The 26,403-nt window shown below is 48.3% G+C and overlaps 1 protein-coding gene across 6 annotated transcripts in view; it reads left to right on the top strand.

Annotated features, from left to right (window-relative positions):
* The window catches only part of YAP1 (Yes1 associated transcriptional regulator), a 109,657-nt gene that overhangs the window by 78,421 nt on the left and 4,833 nt on the right, over positions 1-26,403 (top strand). For 3 of the 6 annotated variants that reach the window (XM_045077489.1, XM_045077485.1, XM_045077486.1), the window contains 3 exons: positions 10,897-11,075; positions 12,937-12,984; positions 22,899-23,029. In XM_045077489.1, the coding sequence (XP_044933424.1) occupies positions 10,897-11,075; positions 12,937-12,984; positions 22,899-23,029 (358 nt within the window). The remainder of the gene's footprint in view (positions 1-10,896; positions 11,076-12,936; positions 12,985-22,898; positions 23,030-26,403) is intronic. The other 3 variants (XM_045077490.1, XM_045077487.1, XM_045077488.1) reach the window with 1 other exon arrangement.

Below are 26,403 nucleotides of genomic sequence, written 5' to 3' on the forward strand. Positions count from 1 at the left end.
CCCACACCAGCAACGGACGTGGTGTTGAAACCAGAAATGCTGGGGTGGTGGGAGGAGTGCCCCACACCGGGCTTCATCTCAGATCCAGGGAAAGTATGATCCATCCGAGGTCACAGAGTTAAGTGACAGAACTAGAACCTGAACTCTTTCTTTTCACACCTAGGATTTTTTGGAAGTTTAGATTGCGTGCAGTTGGATCTTATAGGAACACCCCTAATTCATTCAGCACCGATACCTGGAGGTTTCTGAGGGAAGATGACCGAGGGCAGCACAGTGACTTGAATTATGTAGGGCCTCCCCTTGAAGATAGTTGCCGAAGGGAATGGTTTCCGTGGCAGAAGAGAAATCACGACGTCTCTGAGTGGCGCAGACTGTGAAGTGGTCTACGTGAGTTCTCGTGCCTCGTCTCTCGTGTTCTTGAGAGAGTGTCCTCCAGCCTCAGTTTTGACCTTGCCCTAGACTACAGCGTAGCGGCTCGTTCTATTGAAGGAGAGTTCCAGCGGCCAGAAAGTACGTGTCCCTTTATTGCCTACACTTCCTTTCAGATTTGTGGCCGTGGTTCAGTCCCAGAAGGGTTCTTCTGGAGCGAGCACTCGGCGTTCTGGGATCTGAACCAGTCCGCTCCCCTGCTCTGGGGATGCCCTGCGTTTCACTAGCGTCTCTGTAATGCCCCGAGCAGGGAGTTCTGTGTGTGATCCCCGCAGAGGAAGCCCGGCGCACGGCTCTGCGTGCACCCGGCATTTTACATGCCTTCCAAAACTCCGGTTTTCAAGTCTGCGAAATGACCTGGTGTCCTCTCTCCTGTGCCGTACATACCGCGTGACGCGCTGGGTTCAAGTGCAGTGCGGCAGAGAGGATTTTACTGCTCAACGCGGAACCCAGAGACCTGAGTTTTTTCCTGAATCACAATCTAACCAGCTCATTCAGAAGAACACCTGACTACTCTTGATTTAATTAAATGACACTGGAGGCTTTTTGGAGGATGATTTCTAGTCTTAATTAATTTGATGCAGTGTACTGGATTATGGACCAGTAGCTGCTCTGCCCCCGGCTTCTGGGTTTGAGCACACCAGGACTGGGGAACTTTTTGTTGAGTCATTCGGGGTCAGCTTTTGGTCCTCTGGGCACAGCAGGGAATGACTTGTGAGGAGACAGAAATCTTTCAACCTTTAAAGATAAGACTTTGTCCTCACTCAGTCTCTTGGAAGCAGGTAGGAGTTTAAAAAAATCTCCCATGAGCAGGATTTGGCTTTATTGCCTTAAAGATGGTGCATTTTGGCATGCTTTGTTTCCCAAGTGTAGCTTTCCGGTGGAGCTGCCCCAACGGAGAGCAAAGGCCTGCTGGGGGCGGGCGTCGCAGTGTGAGGTGGGCACAAGGGAAGTGACCATTTTATTGCCTCAGATTATGGAATACCACACTCGCTTCAGTCCTGGCGGTCTGCGCGTCTGTTCGTGCCTGTGTGGTTTCTGTCTTGTTTTCAGTGTTCTTTCAGGAGGACGGAGCCAAGAGAATCTGTCGGTCACGGTCAGCAGTTTGCCCTGCGCCTGAGCAGGGCGGGCCTGGTAGGCCCTTCGTGGCTGCCGCTGGCTCAGCAGGGCCAGGAATTACAAAGTGAAGGTTTTTTTTTTTTAACGGAAGTTAGTCATATTTAAAGCTTAAGATCACCAAAGTCACTGAACAGTAATTTAAATTAATGGTTTATTTATGGTACTATAAAGGCCCTAACATCAAACACCAAAACAAAACAAAAAACAACAACAAACTTAATTAGCTTTTAAAAGAACAACTGCTTGGAGCTGTGTTTTACCAGCTCTGCGTCCATAGCAAGTCCCCTGTAAGACCTGCGGGTGGAGAAAGCCGGTGTGGGCACCACGTCCGTGTCCCCGCAGAGACTCCGCGGCAAGAAGCGGGTTGTAGACTTGCCAAGGGAAAAGGCAGATAGGCTTCTGTAGAAATAAGAGCGACTTCGGAGGAGAGCGGCCCCTCTTCTTGGTTTGGTTTTACCCTTGCTCGGTTCTGCCGCTCTAGCTGCTGAGGTCATTTTATAGCTCCTGCTGGACTTGCTTCAACTTGGAGAGTGTCCTGTGAGTTGCACATGGCCTCGTGCTGAGCAGGGATAGGAGCTGGTTCAGTAATGGATCTTCCGACCTGCGCCCAAGTGCCAGTTCTGGGCTGAGCATAACGGGGGCCACTGGGGAGGGGCTGTGGGCTGCTCCATAAGTAAGTCACCACCAGACGTGTGAGGTCCAGTGAGGGATGGAGGACTCGCGAGGCGCCCCGGAAGGGAGTGACGTGGGATGAAGTATGCCCGGTTGGGGGCAGTGGGGGAGAAAGCGTGACTGGCTGGGGGGGAAGGGCTGTTCCAAAGAGGGACACTGAGGCACGAGAAGAGCCCCATCAAGCTCTAGACTAGAAGGTCCAAGTTTGTGCTTGTCAGCCAAGACTCAAAAATGGACCTCTTCTCAACTATAAATTCCCCTAGAAAAAGAGCCTTTATAGTAATAAGGTACATGTGATTGGAAATAGAGTTATTAATGGCAGTATTTATTCAATAATTTAATGACTTCATGATGCCAGGTGTATTTTAAAATGTAATTCCCCTTCCCTTCTAACCAGTAGTCTCATTATCTGGACTTTCTTTCCAAACTAGGCTTCAGATTTCTTTTCCATAGTAAAGGGAAGACGTGGCTGTGCTCTGGGGACAGAGAGAACTGAACGCTCGTTAGAACACTTGCTTTTCTTCTCAGCTCAGTTAGCAGTGCCTGTGTCGTGCCCCAAACTGCGCAAAAACGTGATAAGGGGAGCATGTGCTATTGGGTTTTTGTAAGTTCCATCCACAATTGTAGTTTGAAAAATACTATTTTAGTAAGTGTTCATGCCAGTCTTTTGATAGATGTTTGAAAGAAGTTGAATGGACCTAAGTAATGATGTTTGTTGTCAGTATTTTTTTTTTTTTTAACAGTTTAAGGATTTAAAAACTAGAGCCCAATTTTGGGTGTGGATGGGTTGGGTTGGTACTTGGGAAAGGAGAGAAGTGCAAAATGTGGGAAGGGGGCGTTTCTGTGCCTGGGACAAGAGCTAGAGCAGGGCCTTCAAGGAGACCCACTGCTGTGACCTGACACAGTCAGACCATGGCGCTGTCCCTTGTGACACCCCGTCAGATGGCTAAAATCAAGGGCAGAGCGTCAGTGTTCACCAGAGTGTGCCAGAATTGGAACCCTCATATGGTCGAGGCAGCCACTTTGGAAAGCAGTTTGGCAGATGCTCAGAAGGTTAAATACACAGTTCGCTCAGGACCCGGCAGCTCCTTCCTGGGCATGCTTGTAGGGGATGCCGAGACCGTGCGTCCACACAGAAAGCTGCACGTGAGTTTTCACAGCAGCTCTGCTCACGATAGTCCTTGCCCGTCGATGTGTGACTAGACCAGCGAGGCAGGCTGTACCTGTGTCACGACATGATAATCGGCAACGACAAAGGAAGGAATTGTCAGTACACGCTAAACGTGGTTCAATCTTGAACATACACTAAGTGACACAGGCCTGTCGCAAAAGGCCACATGTTGTTTTATTCTGCGTATGTGTTCTGTCCAGGCTGGGCTTGTCCGTAGGCCTGAAGATAGATGCCTGGCCTCCAGGGGTGCGGGAGGGGCGCGCTGCAGAGGGTACAGGGTTTCTTTGGGGGATGAACAGGTACTGAAGTTGGTGATGGCTGCGCAATTCTGCAAATCCGTGAGAAGTGTTAAAAGGGTGACATATCTCAGAGCTTGCTGTTTTCTGAAAGGTTGTATTTTTAACTAATGTTTGCATCGGGTGTGGGATCCAAACCCACACACAGGAGACCCGAGAATGGCATGTCCCCCCAGCTGAGCCAGCCAGGCTCCCCAGGAAAACTTACTTTTAAGAAAGTCCTTCCTGGTCTGCCACTGTTGTTTAGGTCCAGAGCTCAGTGGAGTGATGGGAAACTCTTTAGTGTATTGCTGGTAAAGGATTCCGAGGAGGGGACACGGGGCTGGCCCCAAAGGTGGACCACGCAGCTTGGGCTCGGGCGAGGAGTCCAAGCCCCACCTGAAAATAAAATCTTTTAAAAAAGAAAGAAAAGGGGGCGCCTGGGTGTCTCAGTGGGTTAAGGCTCTGCCTTTGGCTCAGGTTATGATTTCAGGGTCCTGGGATCGAGCCCTGCATCTGGCTCTCTGCTCAGCAGGGAGCCTGCTTCCCACCCATCCCCCTCCTGCCTCTCTGCCTCTCTTGTGATCTCTGTCAAATAAATAAATCTTAAAAAAAAAAAAGGATAGATTCAGTCATTAGATTAGGACTCTGGTTTTTTGCACCTTTTATAAGAGGCAGATTCTGTGTGAATTGAACAGTAATTATCACTGAAAAAACCCATATTCTATTTAAATGCATAATTTATTGTGCCAATTAGTAGCCATTTTTTGTAGATGTGGATTCAGCCTCCCACGTTGTGTAGTGAACACTGAGCTGGCAGTGGGTGTTTTGTGTTTTGCTTTTTAGTTTTCAGATTGACAACCTGTTTGTGTTTTTAAAAAAGTATTCATTTTTTAAAATAGATTTACTATTTTATAGTCTTGAGCATCCCTGAAGGTATGTGCAAAACCCAAGATTTGTTTCGGAATGTTAGGGGCAGACTAACAGGGCGGCGTGCAGGGTTGAGTGAAGACGGGCCTTCTCGGGCTGTGGGGGACTCGGTGCAAGTTAGCAGGATTCTCGTTTCAATTCCTGCTTGATGAGGTTACTAGGTCTTAATTTAATTAATTAATTAATTAATTAATTTTCAATTAAATTAATTAATTAATTAGATTTATTTGATTTATTATCACCAGGATTATGGTGATTACCGCATCTGGAATACTTTGTAATATTCCAAGGTTGAAGTTTTATTACAAAACTGTGAAAACCTTCGGAAGCTTGAAAATGCAGGTGTTGAGAAGGAGGTCTGGGACCAGACGCATCCGTGGGGATGACCTGTTCTGTGGAGACAGGGGGCTCTTTTCAGTAATTGTTGAGTCTGAAGTTTGCTACTGTAATGCTGATTTGTTCAGTAACACTTGAAAGTTACTGTTTCACAGTCCAAGCAGCACAGATTGAATTTAAAAATACTAGCTCTTAAAAAATTCTGTCATGTTTTAAGGATGACTGTTTTCTCTTTATCTTCTGGAAATGTTATTAAAACTGGAGAAGTTGATCATGGAAGGACTGGGGGACTGGGTACTGCTGGTCTCTCCTTTTCTAGTTGCCCTGCCCCCTTTCCCTGGGAAAACAAAGCCTGTTTTGTTTCTCGCCTGCTTGTGAGGTCTCTGCTGTGCCCCATGTGGGCGCACTGCTCCGTGCTTTGTTGAAAGGCTTGAGATGCTCAAGGTGAAGCTCGGGACACTTCCAGAGAGGAGTCTGCCCCAGCTCCAGGGGATGAACAAGCTTGTGTGAGGGGTGATTTACATGTGCTCTGTTTTTTGGGTTTTTTTTTTAAGATTTTATTTATTTATCAGAGAGAGAAGGGGAGAGAGCGAGCACAGGCAGACAGATTGGCAGGCAGAGGCAGAGGGAGAAGCAGGCTCCCTGCTGAGCAAGGACCCCCGATGTGGGACTCGATCCCAGGACGCTGGGATCATGACCTGAGCCGAAGGCAGCTGCTTAACCAACTGAGCCACCCAGGCGTCCCTACATGCGCTCTTGAGGGGAGAGCACCACACGCTGGTATCCTTGGGAACCGTGGCCACAGATAACCCCAAGTGCTCGAGTGGTCGGGCTGTTTCTGCTGCAGACGTGGTACAGACTTCTGTTGAATTTTGCAGAGCTAGTTCTTCTCCCATCCCTTGCTCTCCTGTTTCTCCCTTTCTGTGGTTTTGAGTAGTTAAACAAGCTTAGTTCTAAAAAAGACCGTTCCAACCAGTTTAGGATGCCTTTAGCAGTGGTCACTGTCAGTAATCATTACTCCTTATGGTGTTCAGTTCTGGGAAATGGGCGGAAAGCAGAGGATATTTACGTCTTTATTTCCACGCAGTTACGTTGTTGTCTAGTTAGTTTTCACAAGGACTACATATTTATATTAACCTTTAAATGTTCTGTAACTGAGTAAAGATCCAGTGTGGAAAGCTCAAAAGTTTTCTGGATGTTTCTTAGAGATGAAGTATGGACCACTGTACAGTTATAGAGTCTGTTTTGCAGTTAATCAAGTTGCATATTCCAGCACTCCGCAACTCACTAATGGGCTGTTTCCTAGCAGTTTCTTTTTAACATTGATTTACGTAATTGCTTAGAACTGGAAACATTCTCCCCAGTAGCTGTTGGTTCTAGGGTGCAGTTTATGGGGTGTGCACCGCGTGTGATGGCGTCTTAGATGAGCTCCCAGCTCATGTCACTGAAGCAGACGTTCACGGTGGATGAGACATGTCCGTGGGGAAGACACCAGGCCTTGTGCTGGACCGCCAGGAACGGGCTTCCACAGAGGAGGAGGATGCCTTGGAGGCTGACGTGAGGCTTAATCTCCACTACCCGTTTTGTTCCAATTTGGTTTTATTGGAAAAATATGCATATCTGTGAATCACAGCATGCCTAGAAACACAAGTGGCTGGAAAAGTGGGAGACAGCAGAGCACAGAATGGTTATCTGTAGCAGGAAGGGTCTTAAAGCTTAGAAAGAATTGGTCTGGAGCAGGAGCAGGTGCCCTCTGTGGCTCAGCCCCGTTTCTCCAGGCTGTTATCTCCACAGCGTCTGTCGAAGGGACGTGGGGGCACGCCCAGAGTAGCCAGAGAAGCCGAGAACGGGATGAGTTACTGGGTTGTGTCGGATTCTGGTCGGGGTCGCTTTGACAGTGAAGACCACAATGATACGTGTCAGCTGTGCACCTCGTGTCGGCGGCGAGCGGGTGTGCGCAGTTGCACGAATGAGGCTGTTGATGGGTGCCTGGCAAATCTTAGTTCTTAAAATTTTTGGCTTTTTCCTATGCATTTCCCTCCAAAATACACTACAAACTATGATTATGGAATGTAAAGCCATTTATTCTTTGTAAAGAGCAATCATAAATATTTTCATGGGGCCTTCTGAGAGATTAATAAGGCTTTCCAACAATATGGGACAGCAAATCCTGTTTTGACGTCCCTTCTCTGCTCTGCCAGACAAAATACTAAAAGCAGATAACCAAAAAGACATAACTGGGGTCATAGTTTAAAAAAAAATCTCTGTGGGTCAGAAAATAAAATCCACATACTGTACAGTGAGCAAGGGCAGGCAGGACCAGGGGCCGACCAGGGTTAGGGACCTCCGCTCCCGAGGATGTCAGGACTCCAAAGTGGTAGGAACAGGGGAGATTAGACTGAAACAGGCCCTGGTGCCAAAGCAAGGATTCGACCCTGTGTCGAGTCGCAAATTTCAGGAATTGATGCACAGAACTTGTTCTTTAACCACAGTGCAGTTAAATTAGATCCCAATAAAATAGTTAGCTTTGAAAAACTGTGGTTTGCCTTCTTGAGTACTACTAGCACATATCATTAATGTTGTGATTAAAACTGTGGTTTGTGGTATGGCATTAATGAACAGAATGGAAAATCCAGGACCACAGAATCTAGCCGTTTAGTCTGTGATAAAGGTGTTTCTGGGGGAAGGATATACTTCACATGCATGTGTTGAGACTGATAGGCACAAAAAAATAAAATTTGATTCATTCACACCACATTCCAGGATAAATTCCAAATGGTCTGGATTGAATTGCCAAACAAGTATATAAAAAGGAAGCATATAGTTTTTGAATTAAAAAGTTGATGAATTCCTTTGCCATCTGGGCATGGGGAAAACTAGCTCAAATTTCAAAAAGATTGATAAATTTGCTTAAAAAAGAAACTTGTGGGGAGAAAAAAAGGCAAACTAAAGAAACAGATGGAAAACAGGGAAATTATTTGTGGCGTATGTACTGCCATAGTAGTCTATCTCTAGGCTGTGGCGACAGTCTGTAGTAGAGTATGTAAAGACTAATAACCCCGTTGGACAAGATAGGAAAACAATTGACGTTGAAAACACACATGGCCCTTAAATTCGGGTAATTGCTCAAACTTTGGTGATAAAAACTAGCAAAGTGAAATCACACGAGCCATTTCTCATCTTTCAGATTGGCAAAAGTCCAAAAGTTCGGCAAGGATTTGAGAGGAAAGCAAGATTCCCTTAACGCATTACTGAGACGGTGCAATGAAGTGTGCCCTGTGGTGTGAGAGGCAGGAAGGGAGGGCTTTGCTGAGAGCACTTGTTTTCAGCCACTAACTTAACAGCTGTCCCCGCTAGGACTCTGCCCCGGCTAGCCGAAGAACAAAGTGAGGTGTGTATGAGCTGACTCTGACGTAGTGAAAACCTGACGGAAAATTGGTCGAATGGAACCCTAATTAGCTATTTTATAAAGGAAATGAGAGAAAACCTGGATATTGTGCTTTGGAGTGGTCCCGAGGGGATGTCCGTGAGTGCGAAAAGGGGCCTGGAGTAGAGCCGTCCAGTGTGGGTGCCACCGCAGGTCCCAGAAGTGTGCATGTTTTTGCTTGGACTTTTAGAACGCCCGGAGCACTGGTGACTGTTGGGCGGGTTGGTGCTGGCAGGGGGCAGGTAGATGAGTCTCCAGAGTTGGCGAGCATAGTGTCACCGGTCACCCTCGATGGTGAGTTGGTGGCCGAGGTGGCCTGGAGAGCAGTTACTCAGCTGCCTTCACCGCAGCCCTGACAACTCAGAACTTTCCAGTTGTCGTCGTGTTGAGCGGACGTTCAGCTCGTGCTGTTTGAAGGAACGGCATATGTGGGAGGGGTAACACATCCTCACTTAGTAGAACCACACTTCTCAGCAGAAGAGAAAGAACACTCAGAACCCCAAGGAAAACCCCTGAGTGATACACGTGGAAACTGTATGAGTGAAAGGCTGCACTGTTGACCTGACAGTTGTCCATGAGGCAGTGGATGGGGATAGGGAAGAAGCAGAATTAATCGTGTATTGATCGGAAAGCTGCACAACAAGCAAGGGAGAGTTTATCTGTTTTTCCTGCTTCTCTGTATGTTTGTGGAAGTTAATTTTGGAACTTTGAAACATGTTTGGAAGCTTAACAGTCTATTAAGTAGCTCATGAGTTAAACGGAAATTGAAGCAGAAACCACAGGTATTTGGAAGAGAACAGTTGTGAATTACACTTTCCAAAGGGAGGACACAGGAAGAGCATCACTTAAAGGTAAATGTACTGATTTTCAGTGCTTCACTAAAAGATTGATACTAAATAACTGGATGTCAAGAAGTTGGAAACACAGAAAGCCTGGAGGGAAAAGGCAGGAGCAGGAGGTCGGACGCGGTAGTGGGCGCCCTCCATGCACATCAGCCAGGGGCCTGGGGCTGGACTGAATGAAGGCGCAGACATGGTGGTGGTGTCCGTTCTGTCTCAGCGTGGGGCTGGCGTCGTGGCAGAGTTGGCCAGTCTTTGGTGACGTGGGTGGCAGCATTTGTGAATTGTCATATCCCAGATCGTTCCGTTTCTGCCTTAGTGAGAACTCAGCTCAGGTGTTTTAGCTCCAGCTTCAGGCCGGCCACTGCACAGGGCCCCGAGGACATGCACATAACTTGGGTCCTCGGCCCGTGCCCGTAGCAGTATCAAGAGGGCAGGGCTCTGGGAGAGGCTGAGCCTTGTGCTCCTATGTCCCAGGCCTGTACCGGGGGCCCACGAGTAACCCTTGCCAGGGGGTCGGGCCTGTGCCTGGGGACCCTGGGAAGTCACAGGAGTGTGGTGGGACAGACAGGTGTGTCATTTTGCGCTGTGCTCATGTCCTGGGCTCAGGATTGTGTTGGGAGGTTGTGGGACAGTGTTTTTCCTTCAGCGTCTGTGAAGTTGTTAGGGCCTGAGGTTTTCTTGGTCGGTGTGTATTAAACATTAAGTAGAAGCAGGGACCCCAAATGTCACCTGGAACAGTTGGTGTGTGTCTGAAAGGTGGTATGTCGTTCCGTTTCCTGGAATAACTGTCTGCTCAGGAGGCTGCCATGGGCCATGGTTTGGTCCGGGTGGTGTCCGTGACCGAAACTCCCTGGTGGGAAAATCCACGGTTCCTGATTGTCACGTGGTCATGGGGGGCCCAGCACAGGGCCCGTCCCCACCACCGGGGGCCAGTGTCCTGTGCCACAGACCTCAGCCCACTGTCCGGGTATGCCTGGGCTCTTCATTCATCACTGTCACCTGCTTGCTTCGAGAGAGGTTCTGCGTGTGTTTCAGTCACTTACACATGTTTGAACATTTTGTTTATTTTTTAAGATTTTATTTTTAAGTCCTCTCTCCACGTGATGTGGGGCTGAACTCCCAACCCTGGGCTCCTGTTGCGCACTCCCCCAAGCGAGCCAGCGGCGTCCCAAGGACGGGGCATTACAGCGAGCTTTACTGCTCACAGTGCTTTGTGCCATTTGCTCTGGGAGCTGTATTTTTTTATTAAATCTGTATGTATCATAATTTTATAATGAGCAACGTGTTCACATCATTCACAAGTCACCCAAAATGTCTCTGCAAGTCCGTCCTCTCGTCAGTTTCCCCGCTGCAGAGCCGGCAGAGGTTAGTTGGTTCTGAGCCGTCTGTCACTTTTTCGTACTTTTGTTCCACACTCGGCTCTTAACCTGCGGCATCCGCAGCCGCTGCATGTCGTGGGAGGTGCACGCTCCCTTGTGTCTCCTGACTCTTGTCTTGGGTCTTGTTCAAGGACAGCAGGGGCAGTGACAATAACGACCAGTTAACACAACCCTTGTCCTAGGGATGGATTTTCAGCTTATTTCCAGTCCCTGCCAAAAAGGTGAAAAGGCTGTGTTGACTCTTCCTAGTTGCTTTTGAAAAACTCCTTTCCCTTGGCTACCAGTGTTTTAGGCCAGATATTTTGTTTCCTTGCAGCCATGAACCAGAGGATCAGCCAGAGCGCCCCGGTGAAGCAGCCTCCTCCCCTGGCCCCACAGAGCCCTCCAGGGGGCGTCCTGGGCAGTGGCGGCCCCGGCCCGCAGCAGATGCGGCTGCAGCAGCTGCAGATGGAGAAGGAGCGGCTGCGCCTGAAGCAGCAGGAGCTGCTCCGCCAGGTGAGGCCCCGGGGGAGAGGCCACCCCGCTCCCCGGGGAGCGCTGTTCCGGACCCGGCAGGGGCCTGTCCACAAGGTGCTTCCCAGGTGCTTCTGTTGAATCCCAGAGACCCCAAGCTTAGGAGATCCCATAGTGCCTTCCCGGTGCCTGCTCTGAGCAGTCCTCGGGGCGGACAAGGCCGGGATCTGCTCCCGGGAAGTGCCGTTGTGCTCCGGGACAGCGGACCGCCCCTGTCAGAGCCGGGGGCTCCCGGAGGGGAGCTGAGTCCAGGGACCGGGATGCAGCCTTACCAGAGCAGCGTATGTTGTCATTTTCCTAGAGGTTGTTCTGACAGGAAAACAGTGCGATTTTGAAGGGGGCAGAAGGTGAAGGTGTGTGAAGACCGAACCTCCCGCTCTGTGTCCCGAGTCTACCCCTCGGGGTGGCCGGAATGGTCAGCTTCTCACCTACGTTGTTCTCCAACATTGTTTCTGCCCACAGACACAGAACACATGTATCTACTGTTTTTCCACTAAATTGTAGCCTCCCAAGTATAGAAATTAAAACATCATGACACTCCACGTTTCTGTTCCCCGGAGGCAGGACCTTGGCTCAGGCCCATTAGTGATGTGGGCCACGTCCCAGGAGGGTCGCTGGATGTGCACAGACGTGGTGCCGTCCCCAGACTCTGACGTGGGATTGGAGAAACTGGGCCCTGGGGATGGGGACTCGGCCCTGGAGGTCCCAGACAGACCCACCTCTCAGCTGTCTGTGCTGCCCGTTGTCCGTCCGTGTAAGGCCAGCGCGCCGGGCCCCGGCTCTGAGCCCAGACGCCAGGGCATGCTTGTTCAGGGTTCGAGGCCACAGAGTGGTTGTCACGGACGGATTTCTTAACCTGCCGGGAAGGTGTAGAAAGGAAGCACTTCAACTCAATGTTCTGGACCTCTGGCTAACAAATGTCTGTGAAGGAAAGATATTTCTCATTTAAATAAAAACTCGATCATCAGAGCGAGGCGGCACCATCGAGAATATGACGATGGAGCTGCTAGAGGAAACAAAGCGGCCTCCGGGCCTGTTTCCGACGCTGCCCCTGAGCACTGGACGGCCCACGCACACGCCGGTCCCCGTTCCACATAGGAGTTGAAGACTGTCCAAACCAGGAAATCTTACTAAGAGTGAAGATCTGTTAATGTCACCGTTCATCATTTTGCTGTATGCCATTGATCAGCCTGGGGTTTTGTTCGTTTTGTTGTTTGTAACGGTCTGTTCGGGTGGGCAGTGCTGCTGTTTGTGAAGCTCTTCCTTCTGGAGTCTTGTCCTCCCTCCTACTGTGGGTGACGGGTCCGAGACAAGCAGCTTAACTCCCTTTAAAGGCAGCTCTGTTTCTTCCTTATCACCAGCTGTGTTGTCTTTCTCACTTCCAAGTGATAGACCTGCTCTATTTCATACTAATAGTCTGTTTATTAGGATTTTTTTGGTTTTGTTTTTTGGCAATCAGTATAAATTCAGCAAGTCTCAAGTCTTTGGCTTCCTGTGAATTTCTTCCCTTGTTGGTTGCTCTTACCACTGAACATTGAATGACACTTTTCCTGCTCCTTCTAATACTCAGAAGCAAAGAACCTTCCTGACCAATATCCAATTTTGTTTGAGTCCTGACGCCTGAAGCCTGCTGTCCTGTCCTCCGTGCTGTTCAGTGCCCCTGAGGTTTCAGTTTGTTACGTGGTGACCCCATCAGCTCCTGTCTTCCTCGGTCTGCTGCTTCTCGGGCTGGCTTGGGAGTTCTCTCTGTGGTGCTATGTCTGGATGAAATTTGTAAGTCAGCCTACATAGCCAAACCATGTGGCTTAAAGTAATTTTTATCCATCTTATTTTTTACTCTTAGGCAATGCGGAATATCAATCCCAGCACAGCAAATTCTCCAAAATGTCAGGTAGGCTCTTAATCTGATGTTTTAGCATTAAAAACAAAACAAAACAAAAAAAAAAGATATTAAATTAGGAAAGCAAGAAACTTGCGCTCCAGGGTCCTGTCCTTACTGAGCGTCAGCCCAGGGGGTGTGACTGTGAGCCATCTCTTCCCAAATACGTACATTCCCTCTGCCGTTCCCAGAAGGTCTGCACTGCCTGCTTCCCTCCTGCTCCTTCCAGAGAGCGTCTAGCGCTCAGTTTGATCATGGAAGTCTCGTTTTATTCCGTATTTAAAGTGTATTATGTCCCTGTTGTGCATCCTGTCAGCCTTGAGCTGTGTGTGATTCTCAGGTGCGTAGCTTACAGTAGTGTTTGTAATGATGGATAGGAGCTATGCACCTGACGGGGACAGACCGGCACAGCTCATCCCCTTGGGCGGACTACTGTAAGACCTCTTAAGAGAGTCACAGTAGTATTCTTAGGGGAAAAAATTCTTTCCAGGGCTTCCCAAAGGAAGAATATCACAATTATCAGAAGAGGGAAGGGCCTGCTTGGGTCGCGTTTGGGGTTTCTTTGTTGACTTTATCAGCTTGTCTCCCTGATGAACCCCAGAGAGCACTGGTTGAAAAGGAATCTTATGTAGATGGAGAGATTGTTGCCATTTGCCCTAACTCAGACACTTCCGTGAAGGGAAGACTCTCAGTCTTGAAAACAGACTGTCTGTGCTCAGGGTTCACAGGATATAAAGGACTGAAGACCTGGGGGGGTCATTGCACTTTTCATGGGTGGGCAGATGCTACCACGTGCCCCTTGTGCGCTGCGGGGCTGAAGGGCATGTGTCCGAATGAGCTATGGAAGCAGGAGTTGGCAGAGCTCCGCTCATTTTGGATGCTGTCATTGTGCCTGTCAGAGCCCGTGCTGATCAAGTCAGAGTCCCCGTAGAGACAGTTAACTTGGGGAGGGAAAACTCGCTTCCTTAGCCCATAAATGCCTTCTCGAAGCAAGACATCAGGGGAGGGGCTAACTCCTGGAAGTTGTCTTCGGTGGAGAGAGCGCATCCTCGCGGTGAGGGCCGCCGTCATCACAGAGGCCTGGCCAGAGCCCGGAGCATGGGTCTTAAGAAGTGAGGATACATCCCGTGCTTTAGCTCTGAAGTGTTTCTGAAAGAAGGCTTCTCTTTGTGATAAGTGAGGTGGAAACTATGATAAGTGAGGTGGAAACTAAGATAGGAGCAGAAATTAAATGAGATTTGGGTTTAAGCAAAAAGTGCTCCATGCCAAAAGTGTTTTGAGGTTGTTTCTTTGTTTTCCTACTGAGATTTTAAACCATAAATCTGATAAATGAGTAGCTTAAGGTCTTTCACACTTGAGTACAAATGTAAATAGTAGCCCTTATTAAAATGATCAGGCGTTCTTAGATTTTCTTTTTAATAGTTTCAGAAAAGTTGAGAATTATAGAATGTCCGTTAAGTTTATATGATGTTAATTAAAATTACGGAGTTGATTCCTTAGATTTAGAAGCCTGAAAAGGTTTTGTAAAAAGCAACTTTGGATGTGCTGGAGAATGGAATACTGGTTTGTTATGTAAGTTTTTATTTGTCAGTGTGTTCGCCTGGCAGGTGTGGGAGTGTCCGTGAATCTTAAGAGGTTTGGTGCGGGGTTAAGTTTGGAGTGGCTCCGAAACAGAATGTGATGGGGTTTGTTGTCAGTCAAGCCTGTGTGTGCTGACGTGTTTTCTGGGTGACCTTCAGGTAGTTGCCAGGAAACAATTTCACAAAGAGGGATCTTCTCTGAAGTGAAAATCTGGCTTTGTAGGGGGTTACCAGGAAAGTTGGGAAGAGCTTTCCTGTCTCAAGGAACAGAATGTATGAAGGAATAATGGAGAAAGGGGGACAGATCCAATATTTGAGTCCTAAATGGTGTTCAAAGTGCCATTTTACTTTTCTGATAGGAATTAGTGCACATGAGCTAAGCAACATGAAATCTGTGTCATCGCTCTGTAATTAGATCGTAATCATACAGTTCAGATGCTGTGGCATGTGGGAAGGTACCATACTTCAAAATGTTTACAAAGGTAGTCATTTCAAAAGCTATCTTTTAATTTTTACCAAATAGGATTAACTACACAGATCTGTTTCTGGTCACATAGACTGATGTCAGTGTGGGACAGGTTAATGTGGAATTCTGAAGAATTAAGACCACTTTAAAGGATTTTGTATAGGTAGAAATTAACAGCTTACTTTGTTAGGGTTTGTTGGCAAATTTTGGAATAACTTGCCTTCGGAGAACTTAAAATTTTAAATTTCATTGTGATTATTCATTACTTTCATGCTTCAGAATTTTTGTTTTCAGAAGAAACTTTTTGGAACTATAAATGTTATCTTCACTCCCAGAGGTCAAGTCTTTACTGTTCAATTTTCTAGCTGTATCTTTTTAATACATCAGTTACTTCTTTGTAAATTGGGAGACCTTTAGAGAGAGTTGGTTAGGAACGCGTCAGTTTCTGTTTGAAAGTCTTGTGAAAGGAAACACTTTGAGAAAGATAGTACCCCTCAAGTGTGAATGTTTTTACCTTCTCTTGTGCCTGAGAATCTGGTTCCCCAGGATGGGTGAGATGATGAAGTGGGATTGCAGAGCCCCCCGCCCCGGGTGTCTTCAGTAGCTCCTCTCCCTCTCCGTCTTCCTCTGGCCGCGAGCACTCTTCTGTCCTCTTGCCCTGATTCTGGTCATGAGCACGTCTCCTCCCTCTTGCTCCCCAGGGTTCTCCAGTTTCTTTATAAGGCCTAGGTCAAAACCTGTCCTCATTGGCCTTCTTAGGATTCTTGAAACGACTCAGAGTGTAGAAACAAGACTGCTGTGTCTAGCTGGAATGAGTATTAGTTGCCATTCCCAATGTTGTACACATCGTGATCAGCCTCTGGTTCAGTGAGGGGCACAGCCCATTGTGTGAACGTGCAGCGACTGTATCACACCACTAGCCTGCAGAGGTGAGGACGGTTGGATGTCCGCAGTTTCGGCCAAATGGAGCCAAATAATAGCACTGTTCAGGGCAGTGTGAGAACAGTGGCCGTCAATCTTGTTTTCCCTGAATTTAATAGCAGTAAAGAATTTGGCTTTTTGTTCGTCCAAATGGTCTTTCCTGTTAGCAGACACTAGAAAAGCTATTTCAGAGTCCAGTTAACTTTTCCCAAGATTCTGTCTCCTCTTTTTGAAGTCCTAATACTAAATAAACTATAAATTCATTTAAGTGTTTTCTCATGAATAAAGAATTTCATGTGTTCTTTTTAATAGGAAAGTTGGAAACTCTCTAAGCCTCATACCTGCATAGGTTATCTCATTTGTTTTATTCATCGAGGTGTCTATAATTTGAAGAATGTTAAAAAAAAATGTATTCCTTTGACATTATAATTAACAAAAATTATAGAAGACCTAATTCTAGAGATCTTTCAGAAAGAGTGTTGAATCCCAGGATAGTGCTGGAAACACAAAACTTAAAGTCTGCTTTCGGAGATCACCTTTCAGAGTTCAGTGTCCTAACAGTCCCTAGATCCATGTGTACATGTTTTTTAAGTAAAAAATGTTATGAAGTTGAAGATAATTTGGTAAAATGGCACACACATTAAAAAAAAGAAGAAGAAGAAGAAGAAGAAGCATTCTAAACACTGGCCAAATGTTTTAAAATCCCTGCCGACCTAATGAAATGCTCTGTGCTGGAAGTAGGGCACAGCAAGGTCCCTCTGGAACCACTAGAAGAAATGCCTTTCTTCCTCCTCTGTTTTTAAAATTGTGGACTTACACTGCTGTGGCTGAGACAAACTGTTACAATGTGTATTTTTAGTTACTCTCCATTTCTAAATTTGGATTTGTAGTTCACTAAACTAACCTTCCTTAAGCAAATGATGACCCAGAGGAAAACAACTGAACCTTCAGTTGTGTGTTGCGTTCCCTAAAATGAACGCCCCATTCCATAGCTTCCTGTGCGCTAAAGACAGAGTTGCCTCAAGAAAGAGATTAAGGTTGACGTTGTGTGTTCATAGAACCTTCTATAAGTGGAGTCGTAACTGTTCACCTACCACAATTACTCTGGGATTCATTCGTGTGCGTTCGGTCTCTTCATTGTTAACTGGCGTTCCGTGGTGGGCTAGCATGCTGTACTTATCTTTTCACTCATTAATAGACTTTGGATTTGTTCCAGGTTTTGACTTTGTGGAGGGGTGGGGGGGTACATGCTTTGATTTCCCTTGGATACTCTTAAGAATTCAGTAACCCAGGAATATTCTCAATGTTGCCAGACTATGGACTACTGCCTTTCTCCTTGTTTTTCTAAATGATGAATCAAAGTACTGATTTCATATGGGTCCAAAATACTTTAACTATCAGATACATATTAAGGTATCTTTTGACCCTGTGGGAAATGATACTGCTCTTTAAGTGAGAGGAGGGGAAATATGGAAAGGAACAGTGGCTCATGGCTCTATCCCAAGTCCATGAAAGTCCACTGTATAAAGCAGGCGAACTCGTGTTTTCCCTTACAAACCATCCTGGAAAGTTCCCTTCAGACCAAGCTGGGACCATCCGTTTTACTTACAGTGCAGAGAGCTGTGACTCCAAATGTATCCCAGATTAGCTAAGATTTACAAGCTCAGTGGGAAAAGCTGCCACATTTTTGTATTATTACAGAAGACTATGAGCTAAAAATACTTGCTTCATTTAGAAAAAGTCAAATACTCCAAAAGAACTTTTTGACCTTTGAAATACAGAAGCATGATTAAATTCTGGCCAAATTTCCTATAACTTGCCTCTCCGTTTTTGAAAGTCTGTCAAACTATTTATTCTAACTACCTTTGGGAAAAAGAGAAGCCTAACAAACTTGTATTTTTAGCTTAGTATTCTAATTTTAGGCATTTGTTCAGAGTAAAAAATCTCCTTAGAGATAGACATAACTTTCAACATGAGCTGTTTCCACTGAAATCCGTTTTTAGAGACGATCCAGTTACGTCCCAAGCTTGTTTTTGAAGCAGCTGTGCCAGATTTACCCAGTTACAGAGTAATGTCCATATTTATCCGAAGTGTGTTCCGCTAAAACTACTGTATCACACTAGAGCAGACTTAACTCTGTATAGGTATATATACATATTTACAGGCTTTATTTTTAAGTGCAGCATAAAAGAGAAAGCATTTCTATGGAATATATTTTTAGGTTAAAACGTTCAGATTATGGAACTTGGTTTTATACTTATGCATATTATAATAATTTCTAACGTCACCAGTAGGTCTCTACAGCTCTGAAGCAAATCTTGAGTATTTTTCTAAAATTCTTAATTCTAGGGCGCCTGGGTGGCTCAGTGGGTTAAGCCGCTGCCTTCGGCTCAGGTCATGATCTCAGGGTCCTGGGATCGAGTCCCACATCGGGCTCTCTGCTCGGCGGGAAGCCTGCTTCCTCCTCTCTCTCTCTGCCTGCCTCTCTGCCTACTTGTGATCTCTCTCTCTGTCAAATAAATAAATAAAATCTTTAAAAAATAAAATAAAATAAAATAAAATTCTTAATTCTATGTAATCCTGTCCACCCTCACATTTCAGTTCTCGTCAAAGGATACAGGGAGTTCTGATGACTCCTGACAGTGAAATGTCATCGCATGGCTCCTCCCCTGGAGCTGGACGGTGGCTGGAGGGGCTCCCTCTGACTCCGTGCTCCTTTTCCTGTGGGACCTGATGAGGTGGAACGTGGAGGAAGACACTGCCCCGGTCCCCACCGTCCACACCTGCCTGCCTAGAGCTCTGTCTCCGCGCTGTGTGGTGCGCGCGCGTGTGCGGGAAATGCAGGGGTTTGTTTTCCTGTGCAGTTGGAGCCCAGTCCTGAGTCAGAAGGGGAAAGTAAGGCATCAGTGCATAGTTTCCTTCCCGTTTTCGACGGTTGGTTCCAAATACCGACAGAATTTTTCCATCTTCCTTGTTGAACCCAGTGAACTAAATGAACAACAGATGAAAATATTAACATTAAGGATTAATGGCTTGAGGAGGGGCTGTAAGTCAACTTTAATTACAGCAATTTTGTCTTCAAGTACTGAGCTGTGTTAAGGAAGTATCCATTTGGCGATAATATGTGGATAAGTTATTATACCTAGCTGATCAGAAATTACTTAGGGGGTTGTATCAGTCGTGTTCTTTTTGGTGTAACTAGAAGTTTCAAAACTGAGCTGAGTATTCATACCTTGATACGGTTTCTACAGCCTGTGTAGACATGTCATTGGCCTTCTCACGTCCTATTTGTTTGCATTCTAGATTGGTCCCTGTTTGGTTGATCACCCTGACGGCCTCCCACTAGCACCAATAGAGTAAAATGACATTTTCTCCTTGACCCTTTTAGACTCACGTTAGATGAGTCCCTAGATGACTCTTAGTCATGACTCAGACACAGCTTTGATAAGAAGTTTGTCTCCAGGCCTTTGTGGTCCTTGGGCATCTCCAAATTAATGTCTTTTGCAAGTCTGGAAAGTGGGTTCTGCACTGCGTGCCGACAGAAATTCACTTGCCAAAGATAGCAACAAGTAAAAATTGGGCAGCTTTGAACAAGCAAAGTGTCAAAATCCAAAGTAGCACCGGACAGTTAGCTTTAACTTTAAAAGGTAATCTCAAAAAAGTGGGAACTTTATCAAGAAGAGAAAAATAAAAATTTATAAAAAACACTAAAAATAATAACCGGCTTATTCGTTATTTTAATAATGACTTATTAGCCAGTGTCCTGTCCTGTGCTTACTCTGCAGAAACAGGTGGGGGCCTTTGATGGGAGTGGGGCACAAACGGGGCTCCTGGACGGTGCCTGCAGACGCTCCCAGAGTTCAGGAGACCTGCAGCCTCTGGTTCATTGGAGCCTGGGCTTCAATCGTTGTCATGTCTGTTCTGTTTACGCCCTCATGTTCTAATGGCAACGTAAATTCTTCGAGCATCGCTCTTCTTTGCTCCCAAACCGTCCAGTCATTCATTTGATGTGCCCTTCAGGGACAGAGAAGAAAGAAATCATTCCAGTATCGTGTGATAAGTGCTAAGCATGTGTCCCATACATGCTCAAGCCTGGTAAAATCCTCACGGAGAGTTACCTGGGGGAGGGAACTGAGTCTGAAATAAGAAGGAAGAAAGATGTGTTCTCGTCAGAAAGTGCGTGTGGAAGGTCCTCCCGCAGGCCCGTGGGGAGGAAGCACGCCCTGTGCTGGAGAACGTGGAAGTGGGGTTGGTCCAGGAGCGGATGGAGAGAAGACGCCTGCTGGGAGTCCCCAGAAGCCGCTGCAGAGCCCGTTGGCTTTGGCTGGAGGAGGGGAGAAACCTCTGTTCTCTGAGAAGTTAGAGAGACGGGTATGACTGAAGGTAGCTTTGCAGGGAGAGAGGGGATGGCAGGAGCCAGAAACTAGACTCCTCGCTCGCCTCCGGGTTCTCACTGAAATGGGAGCGAGGTGATGACGGGCTTGAGAGCATGTGCCAGACGAGGGGCGGTAGCCCTGAAGATGAGAAGAAACACTGCCCAGAGGACAGAAAGAAGAAAACCCGAGTGGTACTGAGCACCTTTCGAGGCCAGAGACCACTGATTTGTAATACCAGTGTGGGTGGCTGATTTTTCACCAGCGTTTCTTAGCAGTCTCGGTAAGAAATGAAGGGAGCACTTTCCTAACATTGGTTCAAGGTGGAAGTTTGCTCTGTTGAGGTAAAGTTATGTGCATATTTCAGGATGTGAAAGGTGCTCATGTGCACGTCACATGATCCGCTCAGAGGTCAGGCTCCTAGGGATGGAGGAAGAGACCAGGAACTCGCCCTCCAGAGACAGAGACGCTCAGCGTTCCTCGTCGTCAGGGAACTAATAACCAGACCTGGAGGAGGCGGCTCCGGTCGTGATCTTGGGGCCCTGGGATCGAGTACCGTGTCGGGCTCCCTGCTCAGCGGGGAGCCTGCTTCTCCTTCTGCCACTGTTGCTCCCCCTGCTTGTGCGCGCGCGCTCTCTCTCTAATATGTAAAATCTTTTTTTTAAGGTTTGTTTTTTTTTTTAATTAAAGATTTTATTGATTTGACAGAGATCACAAGCAGGCAGAGAGGCAGATGGGGGTGGGGAGAAGCAGACTCCCTGCTGAGCAGGGAGCCCGATGTGGGGCTCGATCCCAGGACCCTGAGATCACGACCTGAGCCGACGGCAGACCTTCACCGAATGAGCTGCCCAGGTGTCCCCTCAATGTTTTTTTAATAGGAAAAAAAAAAAGGCCAGTAGACCAGGAGGAGAAAGAAGATAGTACTGAGTCCCTGAGATTAGAGGGCAGCAGAGTGGGACTGTGCTCATGCGGGAACCGGGCAGGAGAGAACAGCGTCCCAGAACGTGGGATGGGCGTGTGCGAGGTTCCTGAGGGGGACAGCGTGGAGCCCGTGCCAGAGTGTTGCTGGAGCCGCCCGTGTTGCCATGTGCGGACGCAGCACCGTCGGTGGCAGCTGGTCGTGTGGGCTTGGCGCCACGGTGGCCAGAGTGGTGGGCTGTGCATACAGGAGTCTCTGTCCAGACTGAAGCCCCATGGTCTCAACCGGCCAAGTCAGGGGTTCAGGTGGGTGGAGGTGAAGGTCACTAGGACCCAGAAGGTAAAGGAGCTGTCACGTTGAGTGAACCCTTCACCTAGTAATTAACGTGTAGGTCACAATGTCTATTGGCATGTCTAACAGCTACCGCGATACCGAAGTGGTCGTGAACGTAAGTGGTATTTCCAGATACTGCAACTACGACAGGATACGAAAATGCTGACCACGGATGGAAAGTCAGAGGGAGAGCAAATACAGCTGTTGGTCATCTGTATTTGTGTTTGAAGGGAATGCTGAATTTCAGAACAAAGTTACTGAGAACGAAGGTGAATCTTAATCACCCAAGTTCATGGGGCCTCTGCATTTTGTCTCGATCCTCTGATTAAGAAATCCTGCGTAAAGGATGGTGTATTCAGCGGGCATAAACCTGAGTAAAAAACAGGTTTCTGCAGAGGCAGAGCTCCTAGAGTAGGAGGGGTGAGGGCGCAGAGGTGGACTGTCTCCCTCATGGGTGTGCCTCGGGCATGCCTCTCTGAGTAGCCGCCAGTTTCCTGAGCAATAAAAAGCCACGTTTAAGTCAAACCAGAAAAGCCAGGGGAGAGGAAGCCTGTGCTCCTGCAGACGGGAGGTTCGTGGGATGGTGAGAGGCCCAGCAGGCGTAGTCCGGGAGCATGCGCAGAGGAAGAGGTGACCGAGGACGGAGTAGCAAGGAAGGGGGTCAGAATGGTTGGAGGGAGGACCCAGCTTCCAGGTCCTGCCCCCCTGGCGGCTGAGGCCAGGGCCGTTGGGACACCTGGTCAGGCAGGCCCTCTGGAAGCACTGGAGCCGTAGTGGGCCCCCGGCTTCACCAGGCAGTCCAAGTGGAGTCCTGCTGAGGGACCGTTAGAGGCTCTGAGCACAGCTGCAGACAGCGGAGGTCACTCGGGACACGCAACAGCCCGTGTACAGCGGTGGGTGTGCTGGTGGCCCCAGTTGGTGTCTGGTATTGGCTCTCCCCCTTGGCTTCAAGTGCATGCGCTGAACACAGGATCAGGTGAGGGTTGGTGAATAGAAATAAAGTGTTAAGAAGCATTCTTTTCTGAAAGACCACACTTGCCATCTTACCCCATGGGATGGGTTTGGGAGGGTCTGCGAGGTAAGAGGAGTATCACCGTGAGGTCAGGTCATGCAGTGTAGGGTTCGTAAGGACGTAAGGATCTGGGATCCCTCCAATGTGTGTGATTGGACGGTAGAAGCAGTGGTCTTTCCGGGCAGGTAGCATGTTAGCTTTGAGCAGGTGCTGGACAGCTGAGCCCCCGCGCCCTTGTACTGCCAGCGGCATTTTGTTTCTGTGCATCGAACAGTGGATTTGTCATCGGTAGGCTGATTGTGTTTGTGTTGGTTTTTCCTAGGAATTAGCTCTTCGTAGCCAGTTACCGACACTGGAGCAGGATGGCGGGACTCCAAACCCGGTGCCTTCCCCTGGGATGTCTCAGGAACTGAGAACAATGACCACCAGTGGCTCGGATCCCTTTCTAAACAGGTGGGTGGGAGCTGCCCCGGCCAGTGTCTGAGAAAGGCCATAGTTGCCCGCGTGCCCGTTCAGTGCTGGGCACACCCAGGGGGTAGCCGTGGGGGCCACGCCCCATGTTGAAAATGACCATCTTGGCAAACGGTGAGTCCCACCAAGCTCTGGGCTTCAGAGTCGGCTCCTGGGGTAGGACGCGTGACATGTTCCCGCTCACGTGTCTGCTTCTGGTGAGTTCACATCACACAGTCCTGAAGGGGTGCGTGCGTGCCTTCTGTGGAAGTTCATCCTCGAGTTCCCTGAGGCCAGCGTCCGGGCACCCCTCCCCTCCCCACCGGGCAGGGGCCCACAGCCTCCCCATGTCAAGGGCTGTTGCTTAAGGCCATGAGATGGAAGGCTGCGCCTCCTTACGAAACACCCCCGCCACTGGCAGGATCTGCTTGCAGATGCCTTTCAGCAAGTTCACACAGACCTCGCGTTTGAGCAGAGTGAGGTCGTGCTGTCCCGTGCAGAGCTGGGCTGGAGGCTGTGGGCTGACGGCCCTTCCCTGGAAAACACTTAAAACTAAGGTTGGACGACGGTTCATCCTTTTAGGTTGTAAAATATTGGTGGAGTTTCAGTCTTTAAAATATGGAGCAAATACTTTCTTGTCTTTGTCCTTTTAGGTTTTTTAAAACCAGTTTTAAGCAGTGCACTTTTAAAAAACATTTAAAGGCACTTTGGTTTAAGAACGTTACTAATGCTACACTTAAATTTCTCACCAAGTGAATTGAAAACTTCATAATTCAGAAAATGAAATTTCTGGGGCGCCTGAGTGGCTCAGTGGGTTAAGCCTCTGCCTTCGGTTCAGGTCACAGTCTCAGGGTCCTGGGATCGAGCCCCACATCGGGCTCTCTGCTCAGCGGGGAGCCTGCTTCCTCCTCTCTCTCTGCCTACTTGTGATCTCTGTCTGTCAAATAAATAATATCTTAAAAAAAAAAAGAAATTTCTCTTATCCTGCCAAAACATTTAGTACAATAGAATTTCCATCATTTGATCAGTGTTTTCTTTTCTTTTTTTTTTTTTCTTAAGATATTTTTTCATTTGACAGAGATGGAGTGAGCATAGCTGGGGCAGGGGCAGAGGGAGAAGCAGACTTCCCACTGAGCAGGGAGCCCCATACAGGGCTCAGTCCCAGGACCCTGGGATCATGACCCAAGCCAAAGGCAGCCATTTAACGACTGAGCCACCCAGATGCCCCCAATCATTTGCTGCGACAGGATTGGGGCTGGTGGCCTCGATTCTTAGGTTTGATTTTGAAGGCCATCTAAAATGTATTTTAAGTTCATATTTGTCCTTTTGACACATACAGTTTAAAGTTCTGCCAGAGTTTGAGTGTATGTGCACAAGGTTATAGTTCTGAAGTCAAACTGAGATTAGTTAGGAAAGGTCAGAGCCACGCAACTTTTTCTTCCCCAACAAGGAGCATTTCAGATAATCTAATTCCAGTGTCCATCCGAGGACCTGTGTGGGTCCAGGGGTAGAATCAGACTGCATAGATAAGTGGGTGGACCCTCTGGTAGTCACGTGTGAAGATTCTTCCTGAGAACGTTTGAGGCACGCTGGGCTGTCGCTGGAGCTTCTGTTTTCTGGCGAAGATCACAGGCTATCAGGTCGTCGGCACTGTTACTCTAAGGGGGGACTTCTGGCCACTGTGTCGTTCCCCCAGTCTGACACCTTCATCTGCTTGAATGTTTGTCAGAAACTCTTGACGAGGGGCGCCTGGCTGGCTCAGTGGGTTATAAGCCTCTGCCTTCGGCTCAGGTCATGATCTCAGAGTCCTGGGATTGAGCTCCACATCGGGCTCTCTGCTCAGTGGGGAGCTTGCTCCCCACCTCTCTCTGCCTGCCTGTCTGCCTGCTTGTGATCTCTGTCAAATAAATAAATAAACTCTTTCTAAAAAAAAAAAGAAAAAGAAGAAACTCTTGATGGTTTCTCCGTTGCCTGCTACTGAGATCATACACGAACACAGTAGTTACATCCAGAGTTCATACAGAACACACTTGTTACCCCACTTGTCACCAAGCTGGCTTTCAGCCCTGCTGCAGCACCCCCCCGCCGTTACCCTGGGAACCTCATCATCAGGTCCAGTGTCCCCTTGCACCAGCCTCTTCCCAGCTCCCCCCTCGGTTCTCAGAGCACTTTGCTTGCACACCGCTTGGGTGTGATTCGTGAATGTACGCGTTAGCCTCTCCTCGACTGTACGCGTCTCTCAGAAACCATCAAATACAGGTTTTTGCAGTTGTTGCGTCTGTCCCCAGAGTCTAGGCTGGTTCCAGTCCCGCGTGTCTGTGGGATGAGTAGACAGGGAAGTGGCCCCTGTGCTCATCCCGTGGTGTGGACAGAGCTCCACACCAGGGTCTCCCGTGGCCGGGGCAAGCCCTGCGCTGCGTGGCGGGAGTGGCAACCAGGCCCTGTCCCATCTCAGGGCTCTGACAGGATGAAGACAGACCACATCCTGAGGCCTCCAAAGCAGCACTGTTGTGTCCAAGTGGCCCTAGGGGCACATTCGTGTTTTCCTGGGTCCCTGTGAGGCTTCCAGCTCTTGCCAAATCTGGCAGAAGCCCGAGAGTAGTGTAGGGGTTTCAGTGCAACCGTGAGGGGAGGGAGGACACAGCCACTCCTTCATGTCATTAGGGAAGAAGCTGGGCCATTGAGGTTTCAACTTTCATCACGGGGCTCAATCTCAGGACCCCAGCATCACGACTTGCCGCTTAACTGACTGAGCCACCCAAGCACCCCAGGGGACTTCTTACTCATGGGCAGCGACTCCTCCCTTAGGGCCTGATTCAGAAAGGACTTGTGGTTTGTTTTTTTGTTTTTGTTTTTTTAGATTTTATTTATTTATTTGACAGAGATCACAAGTAGGCAGAGAGACAGGCAGAGAAAGAAATGAAGGGAAGCAGGTTCCCTGCTGAGCAGAGAGCTCGACGCGGGGCTCAATCCCAGGACCCTGAGATCATGACCTGAGCCTAAGGCAGAGGCTTACCCCACTGAGCCACCCAGGTGCCCCTGGGACTTCTGGTTCTTTGATCGGGGTTGATTGTTCTTGGCTTGAACTCTGTCCGTGCTCCCCCACCCCACCCGCCCCCGGCCTGTGGAGCACCACTGGGAAATCAAGATCCTGAAATGCGTGGGCCGTGTGGCCCCCCCAGCTTCAAACGGCACCACAGAGAGAATGCCCACACGGAGAACTTTCTGTCCACGGGGAAGGCTGCCAGCCTGTCCTTTTTTTTCTCTTGCCACCAGAGCCAGCACCGGAGGAGAGATTGGGGCCCCTTCAGGCTGCCCTCCTCTCCCTGCTGAGGGCCAGGTCTGAGTCCTGGCGAAGGGGGTGGGTGCTTGTGGTG

This window comes from Mustela putorius, unplaced genomic scaffold (assembly GCF_011764305.1).
Source record: "Mustela putorius furo isolate JIRA1106 unplaced genomic scaffold, ASM1176430v1.1 tig00000198_pilon_pilon_pilon, whole genome shotgun sequence".
NCBI classification, from domain to species: Eukaryota; Metazoa; Chordata; class Mammalia; order Carnivora; family Mustelidae; genus Mustela; species Mustela putorius.